This window comes from Chaetodon auriga, chromosome 9 (assembly GCF_051107435.1).
Source record: "Chaetodon auriga isolate fChaAug3 chromosome 9, fChaAug3.hap1, whole genome shotgun sequence".
NCBI classification, from domain to species: Eukaryota; Metazoa; Chordata; class Actinopteri; order Chaetodontiformes; family Chaetodontidae; genus Chaetodon; species Chaetodon auriga.
Window position 1 is genome coordinate 15,587,501 of NC_135082.1, and position 27,077 is coordinate 15,614,577.

A 27,077-nucleotide genomic window follows, 5' to 3' on the forward strand; every position below is an offset into this window, starting at 1 on the left:
TTTTGCTTTTAACAAGGATTCCAAATGCTTCTGTCGATTTAGGTGTGTGCGCGTGTGTGCGTGTGTGTGCGTGTGCTGCCCGATTGCTATTAAAAGCCTCCAACCCAAACAGGGAGTGTGGCTTTAATATGGGATTATATTGCAATAACCCTTCTCTTATACACTAATGCTGCCCCTGTGCATCTGTGTATGTGTTCGTGTGTGTGTGTGTGTGTGTCTCTGTTTGTGTGTGTGTGAGTGACAGAGAGCGACAGAACAGGCAAATGTGCGCAGGGATCTACAGCTCAGACAGTGTGGATATACGTGACCCATGCACTTCTCATTTATATGACCTCATCAGTCAGTTCAGAACATCATTTAAAGCGATAGTTTGTGCATATGCATGTGTGTTTGCTTGCGTTACACTATCGAATAGTACTGCACCGTCACAAACAAACAAGTCAAAAACTGAGTAAGGAAAATCATCTGTCAAAATTTTGTAAAGTTTGCTTGAAATATACATATAAAAAAAGATGGCAATGGAAGCACTTTTGTTGAATAAATCATGCCTTAATGCGTTAATGTATATGGAGCTTGTTTGGGGTATGTGGTTATTAGCGATGCATCACAACAGAATTGCTAAGTGCATTTCTCTGTTTTCATCCGTGGATGAAAGAATGATGCATAGCCAACAAATGCTGGCAAGAACTTGATTCAGTACTAATCACATCTCTAAAGATTCCCTCAAGTTTCTCATGAATGTGCTTTATTAATTTAGATCGTCTTTAGTACTCGACTGTTTTCTTCATTATCTTCATTATTTATGAGTTCTGTATATTTGCTTTGAGTCGACTGAGAGAAACAAACCAAAACTTGAGTTCTTTTGATAGCATTTCAAAACTTTTATATGCAAATTTGCTTAAAAGTAAAAAAAAAAAAATGCACACAAGCAGAGACAACAGTGTGTATATTGGAAATGCAGCACAGAAAGAGATCATTTGAAAGGATATAATGCAAATTGGAGACTAGGGAAACCAAATCAATAGGTTATGACATTATACTGCATTGCCTTTAATTATATCCCTTTTCTCCAGAGGATGACAGATGATGCAGAGAAAGAGAAATAAAGGTTAGGGGAGACTAACAGGGAGACAGGGTCAAAAGCAATGTGTGTGTTCGCTTTCATATTCAACCTTGTGTTTGTGTGCGTGTGTGTCACTGACACTTTAGCAGCTCTGCTAACCACACAGACAGTGAACAAGTGATGAGAAGGAGATGAGATGGGGTGAAAGAAAAAAAGGACTAGAAAGTCAGAAGGGCGGGAAGATGGATGAGGCAGAGGGAGAGAGGGCAGAGGGGGCAACAGGATGGAGAGATGGGAGGAGGAGAGATAGATTGGGGGTTAATGATGGAGAGATTGGATGTGTGCAGACAGGATGAGTGATACGGCAGAAAAGAGCGATGAGATGATAGAAGGGGATGGAGAGAGGAGGGAGTAATCAGAGGACGAGGACAGGTGAAAGAGAGGGATAAAAAGATGAGGTGACATGGAGAAAAGGCTAAAAGAGAGGGAGGGAGCATGCAGTCTGAGCAAAAACACAAAACCCAGACTATATCACACTCTATTAGCCACGCTGATAAGATGAGTGTGTGTGGTCGTGCATCTGCAGCTCCTCCCCTAACTCCCCTAACTTAGACACTTTGTTTTCCTCTGTTGGTTTACAGGATCTAGTTTTCTACCTTATCATGTTAATCTCTGCTAAGCAAATATTTGGTGTCAAATATCTCATAAAAATTCAGCCGTACGTTCAGTTCTCCGCTCCGTCGCTCAACCGACACACATTCCTCCAGCCAACAGCAAAACAAATGAACTAAGCTGGCAGATGGATTTGTTAATGATACGCTCTTTGTCTGTATTTCACCCCTGTTTTTGTTACAGGTATCTAACTGGTTGTAAATAGCTTACACTATTAATCCACAAAGACCTCCCTGTGTATTTCTCTGAGGGCACTCTGGCTGGAACAGGAGATCAATTTGAATTTCGTCCTGTTTATCCCTTCATGAATGAGTAAAATGGGCTAAAAGGAGTCAAACTTTAAAGAGAATAAATTTTTTTCAAGGCAGATTTGCAGAAAAAGGAGCCTCAAACTGCTTTTGCACATCCTCAATTAATGAATTTATATGGGTCTAAATGCAAATTAGCATGAGGATTTATAACCGTAGTTTCAACTTTCAGGTTTCACTTATAACACCCACTGACAATGTCCAGGCATGCACAGCACAGCTCAGAGGATTTTCACATTTAAATTAATATCATTGTTATCATTATCTGAGGGTTCCTCGGGGAAGAGGCTGACAAGTCCAGGCTGGTCTACTTCACAGATCTAATGAAGAATTAAGAAATCTCTGGCTGGATTATCTTCTGCTTTTGTTTATGCATTAGTGCTTCCAAACACACACACACTTAGCCTACACATGGCGAAGTACATACACTCAGAGGAGTTTGTCCATGGGCAAAGACTGTCAGTGCTGGCTCACAACCTGCAGCTTTAAACCCAGAATCTTAGTCCTCATCATCTGCCTCACTGTGAGCTCCAGGAAATGAACACAAAACTCCTGATCCTCGTTCATGTTCCGAGCAAAGAGAAATCTTCACAGGCATAACAAAGATGGGGTGCCAGATTGGAACGTAAATTTATCATGAACACACAGTACACAATGTGCTGTGGAGCAGTGTCTCCCAAAGTTAAGCCCTGAGGACGGGCCAAGGGTGCTGCAAGATTTATCATATCATTGCTAATTCATGGTGAGCTTTTAATAACGTTTTAAAACTTTTAAAAAAAATTGGCAACATTAACATGTAAAACAGGAAAAATCTTCTCTGCACCATGTGTGATCTGGCTCCCTCTCCTCACATCAACAGCAGGCTCACATAACCAATTAGAACTCCTGGAGCAATTTTCTTTTTGGTTGTCCTTGTACACCTGAAATATAAGATCGTTATAATTCTGATATTAGATATTAACAGATTTCATTGTATTCATTGCCTGTTGTAAGTGTAAACCTGCAGAGGACCTCTTTGCTTTTATTCTTTTTAGTGATTGAGAATGGCCCAATATAATCGACACAATACAACAACATGAAATCATCTTTGTACATACAATCATATTATATTGGGGGTGGGTGGTTCAGGGTGCCATGACAACACTTCCTTCATTAAAGGGGTGGCACGGTGTAAAAAAGTTTGGAAACAAATGCTGTAACGTGGTCATTTTCTGTCATTCTACCGTATTCCTCCAAAAATTGATGGTTTGTGAGTGTGTATAGAAAAACTACATTAATTCCTTTCACAGCAACAGCTTCCATAGTTTGCACTCGTTGCCTTGAAGAGACACCCGAGTAGCTGACGATCAGCGAGGCACGCACAATCTCCCCCATACAATGCTTCACTGAGACCCACTGTTAGATTATGCTGGGTTGTCTGAGATTCTTGACTTCTGTGATATGAACATTAGCCTTCTGCTCTACTGGCTCTTCTGTTGACATGCTGATTAAAGTGCACTGTCCCTGAAAAATACAGTTGAACCCAATTAAAATGCACAACAGGCTGCAGAAAGCTGAGCAGGCTTCCTGTTGTTTTCATGATCATTGCTGGATTCTTTTGTCTGTCCGAGGTGCAGAGATAAATGTTATACCATAATGCTTAAGAAAATGTGAAAGCAGTGAGCCATTCTGGAAAGAGAAAATGATGATCAGTGCATTCATGCTGGATATCTGTAAGGCAGTATGCAAATATTGGACAGGTGCAGATACAAATGAATTTACAAGCAGCAATGCTAAGACCAGTACTTGCCAGGTCCTTTTTTTTCTATTTTCAGTCCATTCCCTTATTACTGTACATACATTCATTTCACATTAGAGGTAAAGCACGAGCTGCCTTTTCTTTCTAAAGAGCCGAGGAAGGCTTCTCAGTAGTGAAGTCACACCTGTAATGAACTGATCAGTCCAACTGAACCGTCTGACAGCTCCTCTGCTGATCACACCAAACAGTCATTTTCAATCATCAATCACATTAGAATGAGTCAGAGAGAAGGTCTTATTAATCTAGCAGCTCACTCTTACTTAGTAGATCATCAGCTACCTGCACTGACATTAGTCCAACTTCTTCCTACTATGATTCATCGACAAACGTCTGTGCAAACGGTCTTGAAATTACATCTGATTTTGCGCTTCATATTCATTGACAAATGAAAGATGAATTTTTAGTGTGCATTGAAAGAACTCTGACATACTTATTCAGATTGATTTGAGATGTGCCTTCAAGAGCAGAGTATTTTCTTGCTCGGTACCATTTTTGTAATAAATGGTCATAAAATTGACGCACAGTGTCCCTGACCTGAATTAAGTGTTTGAATGAAGTTTACAGAGAATCAGAAAAATAGTGGTAATCAAACATAGAAGTATATAAAAATAGAATGCTAAAACAGCTTCTTTCGTCGCTTTGAGCCCAGACAGCAGAGGGGGGAAAACTGACTACACTACCCAAAATGCAGCGTGTATGCCCTGTCTCAAAGGGCCAATAAAGTGCAGCGTTTGTTCTGTTGTGGCAGTGAGTGGGCAAGCCACACTGAGTGAGAGAAGCAGTGTGATTACAGAGCAGTAAAGCGAGTCTCGGGCTCCCTAAAACACACACACACACACACACACAGGGCCCTTCAATCGGCAGTTGAAAAATGAGGCTCACCTTGAAACGACAGGGGACTCGATTCGCTGGAGCATTCAGGGCTCCGTTACCACTGCAAAGGCGTGGGTGCACGCTCATTTGCACACATGTTCCCACACACACACACACACACACACACACACACACACACACACACACACACACACACACACACACACGCGCGCTGCCTGTGTTGTAGACAATTCTTGAACAGCCTAAACCCACCAACTGGTAAATTAAACTCATTGCATGTATAAACAGATTTCATAAAAAGCTGCACCCTGTCAAGAAACTCCCTGTTGTGTTTAAAGGCTGTGTGCGTGCGTTTGTTTGTGTGTGTGTGTGGTGACAGATGCTCAAACACACTTGCAGTGTGTATTGATTACTGGCAAGTGGTGCATACGCCGTCCCAGACCTCCTTCTTCCTCCTCTTTAATGTCTGTCTCTTCATGCATCTTCTTCTCTTCTGTGCCTCTCTCTTTATTCTTTAACAAACTCTATCAGACACTTTTGGAGATTTCAACTTAGGAAAATGGGCCTTTACATCTCATCCCCTGGCACACACAGTCACACATCGCTTTCATCTCGTCCACGATCCTTCTCCTTCATCTGTTATCGCCCCTTTATCCCTCCACCACCTTCCTGCACATCCCTGCGCTGCCATCTCCCCTGTCCTTTTTCGTCATCTCCCCTTCATCCCCCAGCCAACAGCGTTACCTCCCTTTCTCCTCCCCGTTCATTTTGCACAGCCAGAGGTGGGATGTAGGCGAGAGACTAAGATTAAATATAGAGACAGAGGGAGGGTAGTGACAAACACACAGCAAATCAAAGACAGTGTGACAGAGATGGAAAAGGGGGTGGTGAGTGGAAAAGTGCAACAACAAACACAGGTAACGATGAAAGACGAGAGCGATGAGGGGAGAGTGGTAGCCAATAAGACCTGCAGAGGGAGAAAGAGAGAGAGGGAGTGGTAGAGAGACGGAGAGAGGCAGGTGTGTGAATCAGAGAAAGTGATTTCTGAAGATATGGTGTCCCTGACAGCCTGCAGGTCAGAGGTGAAGAGTGGGACTTGAGATGGTAGGCACACTCATAAACACATAGAGAGAGAGAGAGAGAGAGAGAGAGAGAGAGAGAGAGAGAGAGTTAGTTGCAGCAGGTGTCTGGTGTGGTTGCTGGTGGAAAGACAAATGCTTGGAAATGAGCTGCAGTGAAATTACCTTCAATTGACTTAGTCTGAATCCCAAGGCAAACTGCTTGACAACACACACACTCACTCATAAAAACACATCTGCAGTCCATACTTCCTTACACAAACACTGGCTCGCTCGACCGTTCTGGCTCTCTCCTCTCTCTTCTCTCTCTCTGTCTCAGGAAAAATAGCATCCTCATCTGCAATTTCTTCCTGCAAACAACACATCTCAGTCCATTTCTCATCCACCTGGTGGCTGCAGCCTACACACAGCCACACACAGCACACAGTAAAGAGGGGGGAAAAAAAACAAAACAAAACAGACAAATCTGGATGTGTGAACTCTGGGTCAAGACCCGTGTGGTCCACTCCAGGACAATGGTTGCCACAGTTACCATGGTAACCAATCAAAAACAGTCTGGGCTGTCAATTATGGGTGACCCCTTGCTTGCTGCGAGGCAACATAGCCATTGTAGTCCTTGAGCCAAACACACTGTCAAGATATTCATATAAATAGCAGCAGTATGTCACTGGGGCAGAAATCCTTTGACCGGTAGAGCCTCACGTTAAGACCTTATATTTCAAAGCTCTGCTGTCTGTCAGTGAGGCTCTTGAGCACAGTGGTTGCAGGAGAGTCAGTCATGAGCAGTAACTGCACAGCACTATGTGGCGCTGTCTGTTGTCTCAGCAAACATGTAGAAAAGTTTCATACAATAGGGAGACAGACTGAAAACAGTCTAAATTTAAACTGCTCCCAATTCTTTGCTGTGGCCCATCGGCAGGCCCACCAGCGCAATAAACTGCATTCACTCAGGTTTAATATTTAATGATCTGAAATGAAACCTGAAATTCCAAAGAGTCTGACAATATTAATAACACTTGCTGTCAGGGAAAAGAGAATGAACCGGCTCAAATGCCAAATTCCACATTCTGCTGATGGTGTCAAAACAGCATGCGACATCAGGCTTCAAAATGAGCTGATATAGGTCACATACAGCATCAGTATGAGTGAATGTGTGCGTGTCTCTGATCCTGAATACATATGAACCATTAGTGCAGCAGACGGGCTCATCACAGTCAGTATGAGTTAGTACCTGTCCTCTAGTAAGAACATATTAGCTGCTACAGGGCCACTGCTGATGGCAGCAGACTTCCAAAACTCCTGGAAAACCTTGGGCATGAATCTGACTTCCCCTTTGCTTTTGAGACAAGCTTCTTAATGAAAACTTTGCTGGTCAGGAATCTCATGGGTTCCTAAAATAATAGGTGAACACTGTGTTTCATTTATTTAGAAAAATACTGCACTGTTCCAACCTTGACCCTATACCACATGGATCTGTGCTGTGATGTTGCACCAGCTGGCATAAAATAAGCTCTTTCTCTTCCCCTCTGTGTGTGTGTGTGTGTGTGAGAGAGAGAGAGTGTGTGCGTACGCCAGCTGGTTTAACAGCGCATACTGACTGCAATGAAAGGACAACACTGTGAAGATGGGAGAAAAAACAAAATATTGATGGAGACATAAAGAAGATTTCAGGCCACTCACTGATGCCTTGGACCAGCTTGCTTTCATGCTCAAATTTTCTTATGTGACCTGTTTTGTCATTTGCCAAAATAGACATCTGTTGGAAAGCACCCAACCAAGCATGTTCAGGAATCGATAGCAAACGAGCTTCCTGAGTGGCACTGAGGCATCACAGTCGAGCAGGGGTCTGATTTAAATGGAGATGGATAGAGAGAGAAATGTGCTGAAACTTCTGACCTGGATCCATGTCGAAAATGTACTGAAGCTTGTATTTTGGGCAGAGGCACTTTGAAGTCACAACAATTGCACTGGATTACCAACCGTAGCACGGCCAATTACCCTCAGGAGCAAAATGTGTGCAATTGGGCGATTCCATTAGCTTAAATGAAAGATAATTTTTATCTTCTATATATATATATATGTATATAACGATATAAAGAATTATAAATAGAAAACTTGAAAAAGGCATGAATGAATTATTAAATCAAGTTCATTTATTTAAACAACCTCCATTTACTCTCCTATCTATGCCTTTTTTCTTTGATGTACCCTGCCAAAATGTGCTGCTGCAATGGCCCAATTTCCTTCTCAGAAAAAAATCGAATATAATATTATCTTGCCCCAATTTTATCAGCTACTCCGTGTCATAGTGCAACATTAAAGTATTCTGAGTAAATTCTCAAGTGATTTGAAGTGACTAAGATCAAAAGGCTAATTTTGCTCCCCTCCCAAATGATCTAAAACATTTTGATCAAGTATATTTAATACAAAACCAAACAAGGCTTTAACTAAGCTAGGTATGCATTACAACAGGGACCTGAGACACGACAACAAAAAGAAACAGGTGCTCGTCTTCCCCAATGTAAAACAAGAAGATGAGCAGAAACAATGTTGAGCTTGTCATTATGGTGAACTTGGTAGACAGACTCCCAAACTGCATCCATGAGGCATGAAGCTTCATCAGTTTGCGTTTTGCTGTGGGAGGCAAACATAACACCATCTGAAATGCATTTCACTGCGTCCTCAAGTCATAAAAACTGGTAATGACATCTGTCGTCCCAAATGTAAAAGTTTTATTGACCACGCTCCCGGGATGAACATGCAACTTGTAACTTTATGGAGGCATACGCTATCACCCTTAAGATGTGTCTCGTCTTTCTGCTCCTTCAAGAGAAACACTTGATGAGATTTAGAGTTTTGCCTCTGTGACTCCAACCCCCCTGCTGGCCTAATAAGAGGTTGATAGAGTTGTATCGATCTGGTCAGTGTGTGCAATCAGTTGAGGTCAAAGCTTTTATGTGGTGCTTTACGTGCTTAATGCCTGTGTCTTCCTGCCAACCTGACCATTTATTCCCTGTTGTCCCTCCTTTCTTCTGTCATTTCTCCCATTCATTCCCTCTCTCCCTTTCTCTCTGTCTCTCTCCAGAGCAAACCTGCAATGCCCGGAGAATCCGTCCAACTCATCATCTGCAGGCCACTGGTTAGAGACTGAGAAAAGCCGTGAAAGTGATGTCCAATCAGAAGTAGCTAAAGTAGAAAGAAGGTCATTAATGGAAGGACATTGAGAGTGTAAAGCCTTATTGGATATTGAATTCCTGTCTCCAGCTTCCACATACAAACTCTCTCACATCGCCTCACAAACAAACAAATTAATCTGGGTAAACAAAAGCTGGAAACATTCCTGCTTTCTATTGGATATAATCCCGCTGACGCTGGCTGATGTCACCGCTTGCCTCCATCCCGTTCAGCTCCTCAGGGGGCTGAGCCGACCTGCAAAGGAGTATGGGCAGGAGGGTGGCTGACCCAACCAATCCAGTGCCTGCGCTGGGGGTTCCCCTGGCAGGGGGACGATGGGGCCCGCTGTGCAGCGTCGGGGTGCAAACATCTCCCGGGCTGCGGACTCTGCCCTCCATCAAACAACACGGCAGCCAGCCAGCCAACACGCATCGGCCACTCGCCATGGCAGCAGACAAAACAATGACAGCGGAGAAGACAGCGGGGGTCATCAGAAGTGACAGCAACAGTCTGCCAGTGTCCAAGGAGACATCTCAGAACGAGATCAACAGCCTGACACAGGACGACATGGGGTCGCAGGGGTCAGGCAGCGGAGTTTACTGCCAGATTAAAACTATACGAGCAAACCCCAAGGACACAAGAGCTAAAAGGACAGCTCGGTATACAAATGGCAGCGTGGTGGCCTCTGAGGTGGTGGGAGGGGTTTGCACTGAGGCCACAGAAGGTAAGGAGCCGGTCCACGAGAGGAGGAGGGTGCAGTCTCTACGTGGGGAGGGCCATCGCTCTGTATTAAAGACAGGGAGCGTTTGTACGACGGTGCACGCCACCCCACCACGGCCCTGTCGAGTGATGACGACTTCCCCGCTGCGCCTTTGTGGGACGTGTGGGAGGAGACGATCACAGATTACGCCGTGCACAGGTGCATGTCGCAGGAAGGCTGTCAATCAAATAACAGCCAGCCAGACTTTACCTAATCCACCACGGACACCGGCTCCCAGCCAGTCAAGAAAGGAGTCTGCGCTGGACTCTTACCCTAAAAACTCACAGACAGCCAACACCTCCGTGCACACATCAGTGAAGCCTACTCTAATACCACAGCTGTCACATACTATACCAAAAACACACAGCTCACATTCCAACCACACATCACACACTCAGAACAAAAGAACAGATTCAAAGCAGCAGACAAGGCCACATTCTGCAGACTTTACTCATTACAAGGACTCAGCCACCCAAACAACAGACACACATGCACACAACAGCACAGACAGGACCACAGCTACCACGCATACACAGCAAGCACACACACCATCTGTAGAGGCAACAGAGCCGCGTTCAACTGACAAACACAAGCAGGCTGATGAACACAAACACACATCAGTCCGTATCGCTTCTAAACCTCCAGCTTCTTCCCTTCACAGCGACTCAAAACCTACCAACACCCCACCCCCCCCACCAAAAAACTCTCCTAAAGACACCTCCAAACCGGCCACACCTGTAGCGCAAACCAAAAACACCCAGGAGACCACGAATACTCCCAAACAAACGTCCTCAGAACGGACCAAACTCAAGGACTACGCAAAACAGAAGAGCAAATCATTTGACGACCACACTCTGCCTTGTAAGACTCATATGAAAGCACAATGTAATGGCGCTCCAGGAGGGTTGCCGGCTGGACAAGTAGGGAACGCGCCACGCGGGCTGGAGAGGCAGCTGCAGAACGTGGAGGAGAACCTACTGTCCAATCAGGAGAAGATCAAGGTGCTTCTCAACGTCATTCAAGACCTGGAGAAGAGCAAGGCCCTCAGCGAAGGGTGAGAGAAGGGAGTTTGGGAGGGAAAGAAATGGGAGAGAGCAGAAGGGGAAAAAGAGGGTTAGATAGGGAGTGAAAAGAGAGATGAAGATAGGGATGAAAACAGAGATAAGGGATGAAGACAAAAGATGAGGAGGTAGAGATATGAACTGCACGACTAAGTGCTTAAGTAAGAGTGTGAGAGTGAGCTACAGTGATACAGAGAAGAAAGAGGGAGAAGAGAGGGTGTCAGCGGAGTGCACGAGATTAAGAAGAGAGTGTATTTGAGTTTTTATGGCAATATATACCGACAGGCTTTCAAGCCCGTGTAATAGATTTTAAATGTCAGGCAGGCCAGTGGAGAATTGCTGTAGTGCCGTGTGTGTGTGCATGAGTGTGTGATCCAGTCCTTTAGGGATATACGATACCTGCCAGCCTGTAGTCAAGGCTAGCAGCTCCTTTCTCTGACTCCCTACTGTAACCATGTCCATACAAGACATACTGCTCACCAAGTTAAGCTAATCAGTCCTTCTCTCTCTCTCCTGCAGACTCTTTTATTCATAAATCCTCCTCTCCTGCTTCATATCCATTGTTTCTTTCCTCTTCAGGCATCCCAGCCGGCTTTCACTTCTCGCTTTATTTCAATCAACGCCCTCGTCTTTCTCTGAGGCTCTTTAACTTGCTTCGAGCTATTCATCTCTTTCCCCCAATTCTTAATTAATACTTTTTCTTTCTCCTTATCTTTCTTTCTTTCTGCACCTCCACTTATGAATAACTCCTTGGCCGTCTCGCCATTCTCTGATCTTCCCCTTCTCTCTGCCCCGACAACCTGTCCATCACTCTGTCCTGCTGTCATGTGTTAGCCGTCACTCTGTTTTGTTTCCCCCTCCCTCTATCGCTCCCCATTCTTTATCGCCTCCTCACTATTTCACCTTTACTGTCAGTAATTGTTCTCCTTTACCATATGTCATCCTCCCACCTCAACTTTCAACCCCTTTCTTCCCATCTCTCCATCCTAATCTCTCATGCCTACTGGTGACTTACCCTTTTGCCTCATCTTCTCAAAAATGATCTTTATAACGTCCTCTTCACATGTTTTTACTCCCTCCCTCTGTCTGTTCGGGGTTAACAGATGTCTCTAGCTCCAGACTAATCCTCATCAGATTACCTTTGAGAAATGCAATTAATGTTTAAGCTGCACAATAAGGCTCCAACGCTCAGCGAACATGCTGTCCTGCCCTGTGTGTGTGCGTGACTGTATAGATTATATATTCATATGTACCTTGAGTGTTTTGTATGCTTGTTGTGAGGATTCTCATGTTTCACGCTAAGTAGGTGATAAATAGGGGTAAAAAGGGGTAAATAGGCAGACTGAGAGGCACAGAGAAGAGAAAGGGAGAGAGAGAAAAGACACAAAGAGAGAGAGGAAGTAAGTGTGAGGGGCTACATGTATCTGATGCTGTGCCAGAAATGAAAGTACTCTAAGTGGGCCGCTGTGATAGAAGTGTCGGCAGAGCTAAAAGCTTGTTGCTGTGCTCAGCTCCTTGTTTTCCTTTCTCTCCTGAAGCAAAGACTTGTCTTCTCTTGCTGTTGTTGTCTTTGATAGAGACTGGTAGGGGAGAAAAACGGATGCCAGTCACACAGTCTCTCTCCATGTAATTAAAATGTCTATTTTATTAACATAAATCAGCTACTCCCTCATCTACAGAGTTCAGTAAAGGGGCGGCCAAAATATCTTGGCAAAATGAAGCGTTTTAATTACATGACAGCAAGCATGAGCTTGCCGTACTTTTTTTCAATCTGACTTTGCTTTCCAGCAGCTCTGTAGTCTTGTTCGACCTTGATAACACAGTTTGCATGTGTAATCATATTTTTAGTAATGCACACCCAATTTCAACACAGATCTTTTCTAGAGTGAAAGACAATAGAGATACTTTTCTCTTAACACTGTGCTTATTGTATCGGCTCCCAGATATTTTCACCTGCCTGTAATGCCAAGCTGGCAGGATTTAACCAACCACGACTACCCAGGTGAAGTCCTGTTGCTCCTGTTGGGGAACATCACATGCACTAAACATCACAAGCCTGTTCTGTGCCCTTTGACAACCCCCCGAGAGCACACCTGATGTTGCTGCGCCGAGTATGTGTAGGTGGAGAGAGCAATAACAGTTGTGACTCCAGCAGTCAGAAGAGCGAGACTCTTTCCAGTCAGGAAATGCGAGGCTTGTTTCTAGTACAAAATTGCTATTTCTGCTATTTCCTCCTCTGCTGTTGAACATCAGTGCATAGCGTTAACTGCAGAAAGGCTTTATTTGCAGTGGCTGATACCAAAACCTGACATTTATTTTTATTGATTTAGCAGCAATAATCACTCAAAGATGTCAAGGTGAATGTTTTTCTCTAAAACAAATAGTTTGTATAATTATTATTAACACAATATTAGTAGTAAAAACATGTATTGGTAAGATCAGATATGTGTTCAATTAAACTCCTTGTGCGAGCGTGTGTGAATGTTTTACATCTGTCGTTTCTGCAGTCGCAGCTCATACAGAACTGGTCAGGACATTAACAACTGCCCCACCTGCCAAAAGACAGCCTGCATCATCTACAGGTAACCTGATCAAGATAATGAGCTTACTGCATTACATAACCCACCAATGACAACTCATTCTTTCCTGGGGCATAATAAACAGCCCTGAAACTTCTCCTGGAAAACTGTATGCCCGTTTTTAACCTTGAAAATGTTTCATTTCCCATTGTTTTCTTTCCCTGAGCTTTTCCAGGTTTTATCACTTATTCAGCACATCTTTCTTTTTTGTTTCATTTTTCATTAGTTCGTCTTCCTGGTATTCTGCTGCCTCTGCCCTTTTCTCCCACTGATAATTGTACTATTCACACAATATATCCCTATTATATGAAAAATGGCAGACTATGAGTGATTCCCCTCATCAATATTGAAATGAATACATGTGATATTCTAGAGATTAGAGGAGGACGCTCTCTCCAGGAAAGTTATTTACACACAAAGGAGTGTTCTGTGCAAACAAGCAAATTAATTCAGCATCTAAATGATGCCTCTTTCCTTTCAGCTGTCCCTTGTGTGTGTGACCTAAATAAGTAATTGCATTCTTAGATCTTCTGCAACTTACAGAGCTGCGCCCTCACAATCTGATAACACACACTGTAGTTTAATCCTCCCATCACCTCCACCCCATTCTTCTCTTATTTGCATCTTTTCATTATGTAAATCATTCCATCTTTCCATCCCATGCCTGTTCATCTCTCCTTCTTTCATCTCTAACTTTCAATCAAACCGGTTTCTTCTGCACATCCTTCCCTTTTTCCATTTCTCAATTGGCAAAGCTGTAATCACCTGTGCCCCACTCCCACCCAACCACCAAGACTCTGCTCTTTATCTGCACTGCTCTCACACGCTGAAAAAGTGGGTTTTCACACAATGCAGTGGCTGCAAAGAGAACAAAGAAACACAAAAGAAATATTTACTTGCTGTAACTGGAATAATCTGGTGTCAAAACTGCCTTTTTAGTCCAGAACTTTTTGTTTGCATGTATCAGACGAAAGCTAGGCCTGGAGCTAATTCTGCTTGTTTACAATCATATATAAACCTCCCTTGCAGGCCACAAGGGATAAAGACACATTTTACAGGGCCTTTATCTCTCCAGCTCTCCCTAATTTACGAAAACACCCGCCTCCCAGCAGCCCCACATCTGCATCCCTCCAGGATTTCTACTTCCTATTCCTCTGTTGTTTCATCTCTCCATCTCTTTACACACGTCTCCAACTCCCTCTTCCTCCTCATCCCCTTGATCTTAATTAACACAGCAGGATCGTTGGCCCAGTAAGTTGTAATGAACACCACGGGGAAAGGACTGCCACACGTTAACATATTCATTTACCTCACCGCTACCATATCCACGTCCCACACTTTATATAGAGTCGCATGCAAGCACATACACAAAAAGATGAAGAGAAAGAGGCACGAACTGAGCACATATGTTCACACATGCTCTGATCGGTGGAATTAAGCCTTATAGCTAGCTAGAGCCGAAACGATTAGTTGAGTAACTGCTCAGTTGATCAACAGAGAATTAATTGCCACCAATTTTGTTAATCACTTAAGTCATTTTTAAAACAAAAATGCCACAAATTCTCTGGTTCCAGTCCATTAAATGTGAGGATTTACTTGCCGCGAGCTGAATATCTCCAGCTTTTGGACTGTTTAAATGTGTCAACTTCAGCTTCAGGAAGCAGTGATTTTCTGACATTTACAGACAGCGATAGACTAAACATTAAATCAATTAATCGAGAAAAAAGCTGTCAGATTAAAAACTATGATTAGTTGCAGCCCTACAATTTACATTACATAACCATTCACTTGAGCAGGAAACCGAAATTGCTCGCAAAAAGCATCATTCTGGTATTTTTTTAATTAATTAGCTAAGTATTTCCTCACATGAATTTGTTGTAACTGAATTTAAAAAAAGCAACAAAACACAGAGAAAAAAGCTTCTAATCTGAATATTGAAAGCTCTGTATGTGTTGGTGAGAGGTGCAGGAAGTTGAACAAGCGAGAATTTCTGCTAAGGTGACATAAACCACTATTGCTTCTATTCTATAAATAAACCTAATCTGTAATCTAACAGTGAACATGCAGTACAACACAAAAAAAAACATCTAACAACAGTCATTAAAGCACCACAATATTTCTCAAGGCCTTGAATTTCAATATCTTCAGACATTTTGGGGACTTTGTTATGGGCCTGAGGCTATGCTGATCTCAGGAGTGCGTTGCTACTTCTCACATCATGATCACCCCTCTTTCCTCTCTCCTCACTTTCTCTTTTCTCGCTCCACTTTCCCTTTGTATTCTTGCACACATGCAAATATAATCATGTCCACAAACATGCTAATTAGTCCATAAAAAGCCATTTTTCAGCTTTCGCCTGTGCACGTCTGTGCGTACTTGCATGCACACACTCACACATACAAAAAAACAAAGAAATGAATATATTTCACGCTATGTGACAGATGTTAATGACTTAGACAGATATGCAGAATCTGCATTTTCTTCTCACATATCAGTAGAAGTTTCTTATGAAAAAAAAACTGCATCCATTACATTTGCAGAAAAATACATTTTCGGCAACCAATTGTGACAAGCACACAAAAGTCAGAGTGCAGCTCCATTCTTTTTTTTTTTTCTTTTTTTTTTTTTGGACAGTAACGGCCTTATCAACCTCTCAAAGGGGATTCTGGGTAAAGAGGGTGGCAGATAGGGATGGAGAGACACACACAAGCTGAGGATGAATAACGCGTGGGACTGAAACATCCATCCTAATGATTTGTGGTGGAAAAAGGGGTTTTTGATGTGGGCTGGCTGCCTGAAGATGTTTTGCTATTGTCAGTCCTAATTAATCTGTATGATGAGAGACAGGGGGGAGAGGAACTTTTGACAGCCCCTCTGTTTTTCTCCTGAAGCTTAAACAGCTCAAACACAGAGAGAGAGACAGGCACACACACACACCTAAGCAGAAAGACATGATTGAATTGTATAAATACATCCACATGTGCAAGAAACTAAGCCTCAATCTTGTCCACCACAGTACAGGACTAACCCTCACTTGAAGCAAAAAGTTCAGGTTTAAAAATTGAACAGCTTCTCACCAGGACAGCGGCGAGTATTACACACAGTCACGCACGCGGTTGCAAAGATGCTGAAGATGACAGCTTGCAGAATGAACTAAGAGCTGCAGCTTTTCCCACCGTGCTCTAATCCCAGGAACAATAGTGAAAGAGAGGTATATACGGGTAGAGAGAGGTAGTTAGAGAGGACTGAGAGAGGAGGAGGCTGAAAGCTAGTGAAGTGTGCGGCTAAAGGGAAACATGACAAAGAAAAGTCCTCCATTCTAAAACAAGACAGAAGATAAACGGAGTGAATGTGGGACAGGTGCACCACTTTATCTTTTCCTCCGTGTGTGTGTGTGTGCACCAATATCTGGCTGTGTGCATGTGTAGTTATAGTACAGTACATCTCCTTTATCATTTATTCATGGCAGCCATCTCCCTTCACTGGAGTCCAGTGGAGCTTTTACTTCCTCCTCTATTTACTCACTCCCTCCATCTCTGCACTCCTTCCCAGACAGCCAAGACCTTTCTGCCCTCTTCTCTTCTCGTCCCTGGTGACCCTCCTCCTTCACTTCTCTCCTTCTTATTGTTTCCCTCCTTCATTCTGCAGTGACCTCTCTGCCCTGTTTTATTAAAGCTTCGCCTTTCTTTCATTTATCCATCCCTCCATCTCCCAGAGGAGAGTCAGTTTCTTTCTCCTTTCACAAGTCCCTGTATGCTCCTTTTTTCTCCCCTCACTCAGCCTTGGGCTTGCTGTGGAAGGTGCACATGGTGGGTGTCATGGGAGAACATATGTGTTTATACAGTATGTGTGTGTGATGGGATGCTGGGATACTAGAGGAGGGGAGGTGTGTAGTTGTCTCTGTTCTCCTTGCCTCATCATGTGGCTCATTAACTCCAGATGCCAAGCCCTGTGCAGCTCCACCCCTATAATCCAACTCAACACACACACACATTCTCTAACACACAGTTACCAGGAGGAGAGAGAAAGTCTACACTTTGACCCGCAGCGCTGGACACTTCAGAGGCTGTGTGGAAAAAGAGCGCTAGAGCGACGAGAGGAGGGGGAGGGGGAACGAGCGAGGCCTAGAAAAAGAAAGCCGAGAGGGTCTGCTTTGAACACATCAGAGGAGGAAAGAAAAAAAAAAAAAGAAGTTCCTCTGTCGCTCCTTCCTTTAGCTCCTCCACTTTGCAAACGCTCCTCTCCTCTCCTCTCCTTTAACCTCCTCTCCTCTCCTGCTCTCTTTTCCATTCTCCTCCCACACCTCTCATCTCACCAGCCTGTGATCTATTGGTGCATGAAGCACAGAAGAATGCTATGGACGTGAAATGAGTGCTGAGTTGAGGCCTGTGTAAAAGCGTGTGTGTGTGTGCGTGTGTGTGCGTGCGTGCATGTGTTTGTGTGCTGAAGGTGCATATATCTGAGTTAAGAACACGATTTGACATCTCAACATAAAACTGCATTATGCGTAGTAAGTACAACTCCTCTTTAAGGTGCTGTCAGCATCTTGCAACTACATTTTAAAACTCCTTCGCTCACCTTTCTCTCAATCCCTCTTTCTGCTCAACAGACCTCCACTTGTCCTCACATCCCTCTGCTCATCTCCTCTCTCTCTCTCTCTCTCTCTCTCTGCACCTACATCTAATCTCTTTTTTGTGAAAGATGAGCGATATAAATAAATTTGACTTGATTTGACATTACCCCAACCTCCACATGGTGCCCCCTCCTTCCCCTTCAACTGCTCTCTTTTTCTTCCTCTTCTCTCCAGTGTGGAGCATGATTTCCGACAGCAGGAGGGACGGTTACAGGGGATAATGGAGGCCCTGGAGGGGGAGTATGATGTGCCTGCACCCACTCTGACCAAGCCAACGCTAGCCCCTTCCACCTCTAGCCGCCCCAGCACCAAGGCCCGTGTCAAGAAGCTCCGTAAGAAGTGTTTCTGGTGGCTGTAAGACGTACAATGATGTTTCAGGAGACCCCGGGCGCAGAAGTTTTGGAATAAAGCATCTCTCTCTCATGGTTCTGTGGGTGTGTCATTAAAATCAAAGGGGGCATTTTCTAAGCTGCATCCCTGTAAATGGCACTTTTCCCACTGCGATCCATTGTCAGCTCTGATAATATACACCAGGGGGAAGGTAGAGAAACAGGAAATGCACTAAAGAAGAGGACCAAACAAGCTGCTCAACTTTCCTCTCAGATTCGTCTAAGAGGGAGATCGAGATCGCCATGACCTTCCCTCTGTGGAACCCAGACTTCAGCAGCTAATTTGTGATTAACTTTTGACTAAAAGTGAGGATACTGTTTTCCCATAACACTTTTGAAACAGAAAGGAAGCACTGACACATTGGATGACAGACGGGCGTAGTGTTTGTCACTTGGCTGAGTGGCTGTCTAGACAGATGGACAGATGTATGAGCGGATTTATGCCAAGATGGATTCACGCCTACCGCTCAAAATGAATCCTCTCAACGATTTTGGCTAAATTACAGCAATAAGCAGGAGGATCGGAATGATTCTGAAATTCCAAGGAAGTTGACAACTAATCGGAATAGTGCGTCTTTGGACGGCTTGATGGCCAAAATCTGAATGTAGCAGCAACCGAGGAGCTAAGAGGATACAGGTGGAAAAACAAGCCGATGTCTCTGGAAACAAAGACACGGCTCGCTGGATGGATATCAGGGTTTTGGAGAGCACAGTGGAGATTGTATTAAGAATACATGAAGAGACATTGTGATAGGCAGCTGATCACAAACTGACAGGCCGTGTCAGATAATTAAAAATTCTGTCAACGGTGACTGACAGAGTGATTGATTCTCTCCTCTATTACCATCCAAAACGGAAGTGTTTTGATGTAAGCTCAATCTTGTTTCAAGGATTTTAACACATGCACACACACACACACGCATACAAATACATACACAAAGAGGCATACACTTAAGGGCACTAACATACATATGCAGTACACAGCGCTCACTGAAACACAAGCAAGTACTCCACACAGACACACACAGACACACACAGACACACACACACACACACACTTGTGAACCAATGCAAACTAGGGGTAGACCAGTTATCACTTCAGAGATGTATTAATATTTGCAAAGTCTGAGCTAATAAGGCACCTGTAAATTCTGCTTGAATTCCAGTGAAACTAGATGTGTGTGTCCGGAGATGTTCTTGAGCACACACTGCACACATTGTGCAAAAAAGAAAGCTCTGTCGTCATGTGAGGTGTGGAGAGCCCCAAACCATGAGTTTCATGTGATTTAGCACCAACCAACTGTGGCTGCAGTTGCAGTTAGTACATACAGTAAGTTACCTAATCAACTAAGCAGAATAATAAAAACATGTCCGCAATAACCCAAAAAACAAACATCACCTCGTTCACATTAAATATACCATAGATAATTCTTTCCATATCTTTAAACATAGCTCGTAGCACTCAGGCTACACTGCCTCTGCCAGCCAGTTCATTAAGCTTCAAAAGAGCAACAATGCTAAAGACATACACTGCAGGTCTAAACATCTCATTAATATATACAAAAAAATCTGCACATTCTTTCAGGTCAAGGTACATTATTCCATTTGAAAAAGTGACAGCTGAACCTATAAACAACATCTTTGTAATTAGTAAAAGTGAAAATCTGTAAAAATTCTGTCTGGGTCTATCCCTGTTGCAAACACTGTTATTTTGCACACACACAAACACACACCATTTGCACACTGCTTAGTGCACAGCAGTTTAGAGCGCAACCACTAATCTCACAAGGGCCTCCTTCAGCTGCTTCTGGGTGACAAGTTGCCACAAATTAGAATCCTGGATGACACCCTCTTACTAATTAACTATAACAGTCTGTGAGCTCCCACGATGCCCCTCTCTTCCTGACCGTCCTCTTGTCTGTACAATAAAAGTGTGTATTTTAAACAAAATGTGCTCTCGTCAACATATTTTGTGTTTCATCGATGACATTGGGTTTGAAGGGTTGATTTTCTTTTTTTTGCTAGTCCACTTTAAACAGCAGACAACGTGAGAAAAAGACAAGAGAGGTTCCGCCATGTTTGAAAATCAGACATATGTGGCGCTTGCGTGCACTTACGATTAGAGCATGCTCTCGACCCATTGTGATGACCGTCCGGTTGATGATCCTCAGCAGAGACACCACAATGTCCCGGATGTGTTGAAATGTTTCCCCCTGAGGCAAACAGAGACAGAGAGGAGAGTAAAAGGAAGAGGAAGATAGAGAGAAAAAATAGACAAGGATAAAAAAGACTGTCAGGCTTCCTCAGGTGAAAACACACAGAGATGCAGAGCAGAGCCTCGTCAGGTTTTGCCTGTGTGTGCAGTCGTTCTCCCCTCTCACGCATTCTCCTCACTGTGAAGACGACCAAGTTTGCGCACACTGCCCAAAGCTTCGCTCGAGCTCCGAATGGACAAATGGCACATCAAATGAAACAAGAAAGAGAATAGAGTTTTCTGAATCTGAACATTTGAATTCTGTTCACTTTTCAGAAAATGTGCCTCGCCAGAACATTCAGTTAATCAACTTCAGTGTGGATATTTGAACCGCAAAGGCTTCTGACACTTGAAGGTGGATTTTTTTTTTTTGTGCAGACCTGCTTTCCAATTCCTATCTTTCCCTTTGAAGCCACTGTTCTGTCATGTTTCTTCTCCTCCATCTGCCTGGTGGGAAACAAAGGGGACGAGATGTGTCTAACAGTCTGTCTATATTTGTGCTCAGACCTGTCCCAAGTCAAATGACTGCAATTTCCTGGTTAAAATATCAGGATCAGTACTGTTGGACATTAACACTGGTACATTAAGTATGGTCGGACCTGCTGTCTATCATCTACTAGACCACTCGAGCAGGAAGTCAGGCATTTTTCTGCCATTTTGGTTGTTTCACCAATTGAAAGCAAAAGTAAAATACAAACTGTGGATCATATACTTTTTGCTTTGGTCGAGCCTGATAAGCAACAGGCTTTGACGCAATGTTCACCAAATTTTAACTGCCACAGCTCTTTAGTCATAAAGATACATTTCTTGAACATAGGAGAAGGCAATGCACGTAAGTCTCCTATTGCTGTATAATGCAGTGCAATTTTATAGCATTGAAACCTAGATGGGAGTTAACACTGGCAACAATGACAAATTCAAACACTGTGATAATTCAAATTAAATAAGGCAATATCAATATGTGACAGTAGAATCGGGGGGATCAGTATTGCCTTAGGAAACACTGTCAGCTTTAAGATATATTTCTGTATTATGATAATCAGATTCTAGGTGATGCTAAATCTTGTATCACTATATCAATATTATTTGGATTTACTGACCTGCTGCACTTGAACCTTTTTGCTTAATATTATTTTAACACTGAACATGCAAAAACCTGTCAATACATGATGAGAAAAAAAGCTTTGCTCGATGACCTGTGACGGCTGCAAGGTTAGAGAAATGAGGTCTACCTCACGGCACGCACAAAGAAATAGGGCAAATCTCTCAAAAGTAAGCATGCATATGTAAAATATGGACCTTTATAGACTCATGAATCCATGCACACACACACATGCGCACACACACACAATATGCTGCAGCGAATCGGTCAACGTAAGCTGATTCAGACTAGCCCGAGGGCAGCAGCTCACTCGTGAGGCATCTGCTTCATCTAAACACACCTTAGCATTAATGCTGCAGGGTGCATCTGTGTGTGCGCACAACCTTGTTAGCATAATCTGACCCAAATATGTGTGTCTCTATATTTTATGTGCGTATGTCCTTGTCTGAGCTGCTCAGCAAAGCATAACACCTAAGTGGGGAGGCCAAACCCAACAGAAGTAGGTAAAAAGGACTCAAGTTCAAAGCTCAAACACACCACTCTCTCTTTCTGCCTGTTACTGTCCGTGTGTGTGTGTGTGTGTGTGTGTGTGTGTGTGCGTGTGCGTGTGCCAGCCTGATGGCAGATGATGTGAAGGGCCTGATGAGAATCAGGTAGGCGTGATTACCCCACATAAAATGTATTGATTCACAGCCACAGGGAAGATAAACAACCGTAAGTGTGTGTGTCATCTCGAACACCATTTACATTTCAGACTAACTCAAACTCACGCACACACAATCGCGTTGTTAGGTTGAGGCGCAGCTGTTGATTCTAAAGAAGCCTAAATCTTTCAGGCTCACTGTAGGTATTTTTGGTCTCCTGGAAAGAGTTTCTCAGACAGTCGTCTTCGAGCAGGAAGTGAGGAGATGAGACACAGTGCTCTCTCTCGCTCTCCTGCAGAACACAAACATGTGGAAGTGGATCCTCTGTTCATTTATTCCAAACTGTAGCCAGACTGGTTTATCATCTCTACTGGCAACATGATATAAAAAACAAAAAACAGATAACATTGTTTTGGGGGAAGGGGAAAGAAAAAAAAAAAAAGCTCTGGTGAGCCTCGTCGTTCTGTCTCGCTCTGTTAGTATCCTCCCTTTATCACAGACGCACACAAAAAAGTTACACAAAAATACGTACAAATTCAACACAAACTCTCCCACAGACAGGAGCGTCTGTCTTTCTCTTCTGTCTCCGTCTCTCTTTGTCTGACTCTCTTTCTAGTCCGCAGACATCTGTGGCGTGACAACTTAATCAGGTACCACCCAGAGTGAGGAAAAGAGAGATGAGGGTGAAAAACAAAGGAGAAGAGGACGGGAGGGCGAGGAGGTGAGACCGTCTGCCATCACCTCTTCCTTCCTCCTCTCCATCTGTTTTCTTGCTCCCTTCATCCAATTTCAGACTGTCATCTCTCCAGCTCCCTGTATTGTAGTCTTGTAAAATCCCTCCACCTTATTGTCTATGAAACAAACATTTCCACCTCCATCTGTTTAACTGTTAACTCTCCCTCCCGCCTTTCCATTCACTCATCCGCCCTGCGCGGCCATGAGCACTTTTCATTTCTCTGGCCTTCTCGCCCCTTGTTCATTTTTTTTCCCTGAAAATTTCAAAAACTAATCCTTCATAGTTTGCTTGTTTGGCCAAGTAACACGTCTGTGTGTGTTTGGAAGAAAGGCTTTTCACTGGCAAACAACAGCGTCTGGGTTGTACAAAAAGCTGTGCAGCATAAGGAAACGATGCAGCGGGGTTGCAGTCAAGGTTCTTTTTTAACTATACTATGTGGAGTGTATGAACACGCATAAACTAGACAATGAAGTGTGTGTGGGTGTGTGTGTGTGTGCGCGTATTTTCCTTTGAATGCAATGTTTGTACTTGAATAAGTACATTATATTCAGAGTGGAATATCAGAGCCAGCACTCACTCTGACTGTGTCTTTATTTTTTTTAGTGCAAGGACTAAACAGCAGTGTGATTGCGTGTTTGTAGACTTCTGTAGCTAATACTGACACTTAAACGTTCTCCAATAGCAGATTTTTGTCCTCATGCATTTTGCTAGAAAACCTGCACGAGGCTGTGCATCGCTGCTTTTGTAGTCTGCGTGATTGTGTTTGTACCCGTCATGTCCTTTGAACACTCTGCCGCCGCCTGCTTTCGTTTTTATACCCCAACTGACACAAATTCATCTCATCAAATTCACTTCACTCCATTTATTAGTTCTCTCGCTGTATCTCTTCCCTTGGCTCATGCTTCATTAGTGTTATCCAAATAAAGAGAGCTGAAAAAAGCCATACCTTCACTTGAAAGACTCAGCAGGCTGTCAACAACTTGCAGGAGCAATTAAAAAGCCCTCGGCTGGATACTGGTGATGTATTTGTTCTGTGCGTGCGTATTAAAGGTGTTTAGTTCGGGGGCTTTCAACAGACTAGCATGCAGCAACACGCGTGAAACAAAATCAATTAGATTGTAATTGGTCAAGGTCTGCTTCATTACATGACTGGATGACTGAAGACAAAACAGCTTAAGTATATTTACTCTTTGGGAGTTTTACTTAGGGGGCAGAGTTCGTTCTAATTCATCCAGTGATGCTAAAAAACAAAGGGAACGTCTTATAATTCATGGGCTGGATAATCTTTACACAACAGTTTCCCAATAATAATGCTTTGTTAGAAGGTAGCATTGTGTCATTTCAGAGCAAATGATACTCGACAGTTCTGTCACTCTTGAGTTTCTCCTGATCGGTCTGCCTCAGCTGGAAGCATCTACTGCTTATTATCTTTGTTATTGGGCCGTTTTTATTTTTACCAGACTTGTTCATCACATGATAAGTGCAGATCGTGTCTAGGTGAAGTCTAAAGTGGTGTTGTTGCTGCTTGTTCCTGGCATTGGGGTGAGTGGGTGTGCTCAAGTGACCACTTAGGCGCTGATTTTGTTTCCCACTGACATTTGATTATGCAACCATACAGCTGTACAGCTGGTGTGAGAAGGTACAGATGATTGGGACTGATATTTGTAGAGTGGGTAAAGCTACAAAAGCTAAATAAAAGAAATGAAATAACAATATACAGAGAGAAAGACATATCTTGCCTCTAGCCTCAATAGAAGCTGTGATAGTTTGTCATACTATGCAACAGCATCGACCAGGCTGCCCTTGTGAACACTACACTTAATGTAGCTATTGTACCCTAACCATATCCAAGTGTGCATTTTGGATGTGTCCTCCACCGTCTACTTTGAAACAATCAGCCACAACGCAGTTTAATGCGAAGCGTGAATGGGGCATTGTGTGTTCTTCACGACAAAGACAGCTGCGTGTCTCACCACATTGTCCCTGCTGAGGACCTCCAGGATGTTGTTGAGCAGCTCCAGGCTATTTCTCCTCTCATCATGAGGGCCGTCAGCCATAGTGGAGAGTGCCCCGCTCAGCTCCCGCAGCATCATGGGTAACAACACATCACGGCACTCTGTGAAGAAACAAAACCACAAGTGGTGACAGGTTTTATAAGCAGAAGCACAATAATAAATACACACACACACACACACACACACACACACACAGTCAGTAAGACAAACTGGATAGTGGGAGACAGTGTATGCAAGAGTGATGTGTTATTTACTTCTTTTAGGCCCTAAAAGATAAGAGTGCTTTCAAAAGTTTAAACATCAAGTCTCATAAAACATCAAGATTTACTTTAATGTTTCTTTAATGATTCCTTTCTGAAAAACCCTTCAAAACCTAAAACCCAGACTCTCACATCAATTGGCTCAGCACCTGTGGAGACAGCTGTGCCCACACGGCCATGAGTGATGATGCCGCCGCACCCTGAAGAAGAAATTCAACCCTAACCCCCGTGTGCAAAAACGGAGGGATATCGATCAAATGTGTATTTACAGTTTCGTGTCTGCTGCTGTCAGCCACACAGCCACCGTGATCTCATGTTTTCTCTTCGTGTCTCTTTGATTGATCCTAATCTGCAGTTAATTGATGTGTTAATTTGCTCACACATGCAATGCATCATCAGTGCTGACATCAATAAAAGAGTAAGTCAAAGTGAAGAACGCTAAAATGAAAAAACGATTTGATTAATGCTAAAATATACATAGTTGAGCCTACTGTACTTGAAGGCATCAGTTATATTTTTATACTACTTACACCTTGCGCTTAACCGCTCTATAAATTCTTTATGGATGTTAAGTGGTCAGAGCTCTTCTCTGGGGGTTGTCCAAAGTCACTCCATGAATTATAGGAAATCACAGACGGACTGTGGAAAAAGTACTGCAGCGGAAAGTGAAGTCAAGGTAGAGCTGGGTAAATTAAAGAACGTGTGTGAGGCTTTAGCACCTTTCCTAAAGCAGTAAATATTACCATTCCTTGACTTCTAGTGTAAAAATATTCAAGGATGGATTCTTTTCTTCACTTTTTCTGAAGCTTTCACACTGATGAATGTTTTTATTTGATGTCCCCCAAAATCCTTAATATAACAACCTTTAAAAGCAGTCCCTGCTCTCAGCTGCAATCAAAAAATACTTCCAACTTAACATGATTTAAGGTTATTTTCATGGCAAACTAGCACAAAGAGAAAACTATGGCTTCTCGTGAGGTTGAAAACATGCAGGGCTAATCGTGCTACCTGCTCAGTAAATGACTGATGTTTCTCTTAAGATGTCGTGCTGAACTACAGTCCAAGGCTGTAGTTAACTGATTAAAATAAACCCTCAACGTTGGGTATAAAAGATGTGTTATTATTCCAAATATGTATATATGACATATGATTTAATCAATTTTTTCCACTTGTCTAGCATGACCTCCACACACACAGAGAGAGACACACAGACACGCTTCATCCAACCCATCCCTCTCTTGTAGCCGCAGGTAGACGAAGCCCATTAAAAGCTCATTTGGGCTGATGCTCGTTAGCTCCATTATTAACTGAGCCAAGCCTACACGCCTGCTGAGTGGATCGTCATCACAACACTCACTCCATCACACAAACATGCAGAGGGGGGGATATGCATGAGGCCCTGAATGCCCTCAGTGACTCAGAGAAATGGAGGGCGGGAGGAGACGGGGGAGTGGCCTTTACAGGTAGAGGAGGTCCGACTGGGGGAGTTCGGGGGGTGTCTAGGTGAGATGCTGGGAAAGACTGGATGGCAAACACAAGTAGTATCGCGGCCTATTTAACATAATGCATAATGTACAACTATTCAAATAAAAATGTCCTTTAGTCAGAATGAAAATGACACAGCGCGGCTTCCAGGCTATGTCCTTTACAGCGACAGACGATGGTGTTTTCAATGCTGCAAGCTTTGTGTTTGAGTAGAAACCGTGCTAAATCTGT

At 43.3% G+C, this 27,077-nt stretch overlaps 2 protein-coding genes across 2 annotated transcripts in view; one reads left to right on the top strand and one right to left on the bottom strand.

Annotated features, from left to right (window-relative positions):
* The window catches only part of dock2 (dedicator of cytokinesis 2), a 95,235-nt gene that overhangs the window by 30,553 nt on the left and 37,605 nt on the right, over window positions 1-27,077 (bottom strand). The window contains exons 25-26 of the mRNA XM_076738720.1: window positions 25,060-25,202; window positions 20,468-20,563 (exon numbers count right to left, since the gene is read on the bottom strand). Of these exons, the coding sequence (XP_076594835.1) occupies window positions 20,468-20,563; window positions 25,060-25,202 (239 nt within the window). The remainder of the gene's footprint in view (window positions 1-20,467; window positions 20,564-25,059; window positions 25,203-27,077) is intronic.
* Window positions 9,072-20,296, top strand: insyn2b (inhibitory synaptic factor family member 2B). The gene is made up of 3 exons (XM_076738721.1): window positions 9,072-10,742; window positions 13,257-13,331; window positions 18,136-20,296. Exons 1-3 carry the CDS (start codon window positions 9,196-9,198, stop codon window positions 18,317-18,319), a joined length of 1,806 nt encoding a protein of 601 aa, XP_076594836.1. The 5' UTR covers window positions 9,072-9,195; the 3' UTR covers window positions 18,320-20,296.